At 37.6% G+C, this 3,228-nt stretch overlaps 1 protein-coding gene across 1 annotated transcript in view; it reads right to left on the bottom strand.

Moving 5' to 3' along the window:
* The window catches only part of LOC107719529 (phosphatidylinositol 4,5-bisphosphate 3-kinase catalytic subunit alpha isoform-like), a 20,713-nt gene that overhangs the window by 12,588 nt on the left and 4,897 nt on the right, over positions 1 to 3,228 (bottom strand). The window contains exons 3-4 of the mRNA XM_016526950.1: positions 2,775 to 2,937; positions 1,321 to 1,530 (exon numbers count right to left, since the gene is read on the bottom strand). Of these exons, the coding sequence (XP_016382436.1) occupies positions 1,321 to 1,530; positions 2,775 to 2,937 (373 nt within the window). The remainder of the gene's footprint in view (positions 1 to 1,320; positions 1,531 to 2,774; positions 2,938 to 3,228) is intronic.

The following is a 3,228-nucleotide window of genomic DNA, read 5'->3' as shown; positions in this document are numbered from 1 at the left end:
GCTTCGTGCCCTTTCTTGAGCTGGTTAGAGCCCCGTTCACCTTGGGCGCCACTCCCCTTAGGTATCCTAGGATACCTACTTTAACAGGGTGCTGCTACTAGAGGTCTGTTGAGACAGTTCCTTTCAGAGCTTATGCAAGACACCGGTAGTGACATCATGGGCTATCGCCGGCCAACGTGTTGTTGGTGTTTTTTCAATGTATGCTTCAGACACGGGTCACGACGTCTCAGGGGAACCATGGTTACATAAGTAAACTGAGACGATTTTGTGTGTAAGCAGCTGAAAAAAACTGTAAACACTGCAAAAAATTTTCTTCCTTAGTATTTTTGTCTTGTTTTCTAGTATAAATATCTACAAATTCTTGAATCAGGAAGCATTTACTTGAAAGTAAAATGGCTAAAGATATTTTGTCTTGTTTTCTGAAAATATTATCCAAATTTTGTTAGTGTTTGCTTAAAACAAGTAAAAATATCTGCCAATGGTGTAAGAAAAATCATCTTAATTCAAAGGCTAAACAAGATTATTTTTATTACACCATTGGCAGGTATTTTTACTTGTTTTAAGCAAACACTAACAAAATTTGGATAATATTTTCAGAAAACAAGACAAAATATCTTTAGTCATTTTACTTTCAAGTAAATGCATCCTAATTCAATCATTTGTAGATATTTATACTAGAAAACAAGACAAAAATACTAAGGAAGAAAATCATTTTTTCCAAGTGTTTAATTAATTTGAATAAATTATTGAACATTTTAATATATATGTATTTAAAATATAATATTTTTAATAAACCAATTTTTAATATTCAAATCATTAAAAATTGGTTTGAATTAATGATTCAATGACTCATAAATACTTCACTTGTTTCATTACTGGATGAATCAGCGTTTTTGTATGAATCTCTTGAATGAATGATTCAATGACAAACACATTTTTAACAGTCACTTGTCTCCAACTAGTGTTCAATCAATGCAATCACCACAAATGTTATTTGAAGCGACAGTTACTTTGCTCTATTTTGATCGCTGCCATAGACATCAATGTTTATATCAGAACTATAAACTTTCATCCCAGTATTTCTGTGATAATATGAATGACTGTAAGACAGAAATAATACTGTGTAGCTGAAAAGACTGCGTGTGAAGCGGTTTCTTACCTAAACATGCTAACTGCTCTCTGTGTGAGCGGCAGCGGGAACGCAGATCTGACTTTTTCTAAGGTTTAATAGACGCCTGCGAATCGCTGTCATTTAGAAATGGGGTGTTTGGGTGTTTGTATTTTCTCACGACGAACCGTGCAGCTGTGACGCAGACGCACCTTTGTCGAGTTTGCTGTAGATGTGCTGCGGCAGCTCGGCGGAGGACTCCACGTTGGGAGGATAGACGTAGAGCGCCTGTGTGTGTGCGCCTCCTCCCTCGCGCTCCTCCACCGCCTCCCTGCACACGCTCAGAATGTTCCTGCGGAAGTCCTGCACCTCCGGATCCTTCACCAGCTCGAACTCACAGATGGGCATCCCTATAGCGAAACCTGAGAGCGCACACATCACCAGCATTTACACTAAACTGCATGTGCTTTATTTGACAAGCCCCTCGATTCTATTACTGACACACTGCAGATTGCATAAAATAAGTGTCTGTTATCCCCAGAGTTTGTATGTGAATTTTAGTTGACAGATCATTTTTTATAGCTTGTTAAAATTGCCACTTTTAGGGTATGAGCCAAAACGTGCCGGTTTTTTGTGTGTGTCCCTTTAAATGCAAATGAGCTGGTGCTCCGCCCCCCTTTCAGAAGAGGGCGGAGCTTCAAGAGCTCACGCTCTGGCATACAAACAAACATTCCACTATTAGTACAAGCCTGTTATCTTTACAGAAAACATGCTCGGTTTAAAAATCAGTCATCTACTGTGCCTAATAAATGATCGTTTATTAATTACACAGACGGGGAGCACGGCGCGATGAAAAATAACGACAGCTGGTCTCATTGTGTCTTAGCTGCTATCGCAAACTTTATAAGTCCTGCTTGAGATTATGAGCTCAACTAATTCAAGCGGTCGACTTCACATTGCTTTCATGTGCAATTTTTAACTAGCACATTCATATTTACGATCGTTCTGGAAGCATGTGAAGGCAGCACCAGTGAAAACAGGCATAGCTTTAGCAACATTAGCCTTACAGAGTGCCAATAAGCTCTTTCAGAAAGGCAATTTGTACTGGCGTGTATGAAAGAATAAAACAGTAAAAATGCAAACTCAAAATATGACACAAACCTGCAATAATTAATTGTTAAATAACACAAATATGCTTTATGTATTTAATTCCCTTTTATTAACCAGTGTCTTTGCTGCTGACCTTGATCCAATTCAACAAATAAGCAAAAATTACTTTAGATAAACATAACATTTGTGTGTTTTTTTATTGCTGATCAAAAAGTGTTGAGCTTTCTTTACTTCAGCCTGAGGCTTATTCAGTTCATTTTTGGTGTTAAGGGGCTTTTATATTTGCCAAAAATATAACTTATATTAACTTCATATTGAAAACAAACAATCAAGCCCAGCCCAGATTTAAAAAGTAACGCAAAAGTAATGTAATGCATTACTTTCCATAAAAAGTAACAAAGTAACATAAGTTACTTTTTTTAGGGAGTAATGCAATATTGTAATGCATTACTTTAAAAGTAACTTTCCCCAACACTGATATTGACTTCCATTCGATTTATTTTTTTTATACTTCCAGTCTTTGCTTGTTGATTGGCTAATCACGAGACACACTGACCGATCTCCCGGTTGAGGATCTTCTCCTCTCTGTTCCCCAGCGGCTCGATGACTTTGAGGATGGGGTGAAAGAGCCGCAGGTCACACAGACGCCGCGTCTCGTCGTAGAACTCCTCGCGCTCGGCCTCCTGCGTCACTCCCACAAAGATGTAGCAGGACTCCTCCTGCGGCCCAATAGTAAGTAAGTTAGTAAAATGTTATTTATATGTGACCCTGGAGCACAAAACCAGTCATAAGGGTCAATTTGTCTGAAATTGAGATTTATACATCATCTGAAGCAGAATAAATGCGCTTTCCATTGATGTATGGTTTGTTAGGATAGGACAATATTTGAAAATCTGGAATCTGAGGGTGCAAAAAAATCTAAATATTGAGAAAATCATCTTTAAAGTTGTTCAAATGAAGTTCTTAGCAATGCATATTACTAATCAAAAATTACGTTTTTATATATTTAC

Source organism: Sinocyclocheilus rhinocerous, unplaced genomic scaffold, assembly GCF_001515625.1.
Source record: "Sinocyclocheilus rhinocerous isolate Xijiao unplaced genomic scaffold, SAMN03320098_v1.1 scaffold4860, whole genome shotgun sequence".
In the NCBI taxonomy this organism is placed as follows: domain Eukaryota; kingdom Metazoa; phylum Chordata; class Actinopteri; order Cypriniformes; family Cyprinidae; genus Sinocyclocheilus; species Sinocyclocheilus rhinocerous.
The sequence above is the reverse complement of the archived record's forward strand: the minus strand, read 5'-3'. Positions and strand labels throughout refer to the sequence as shown.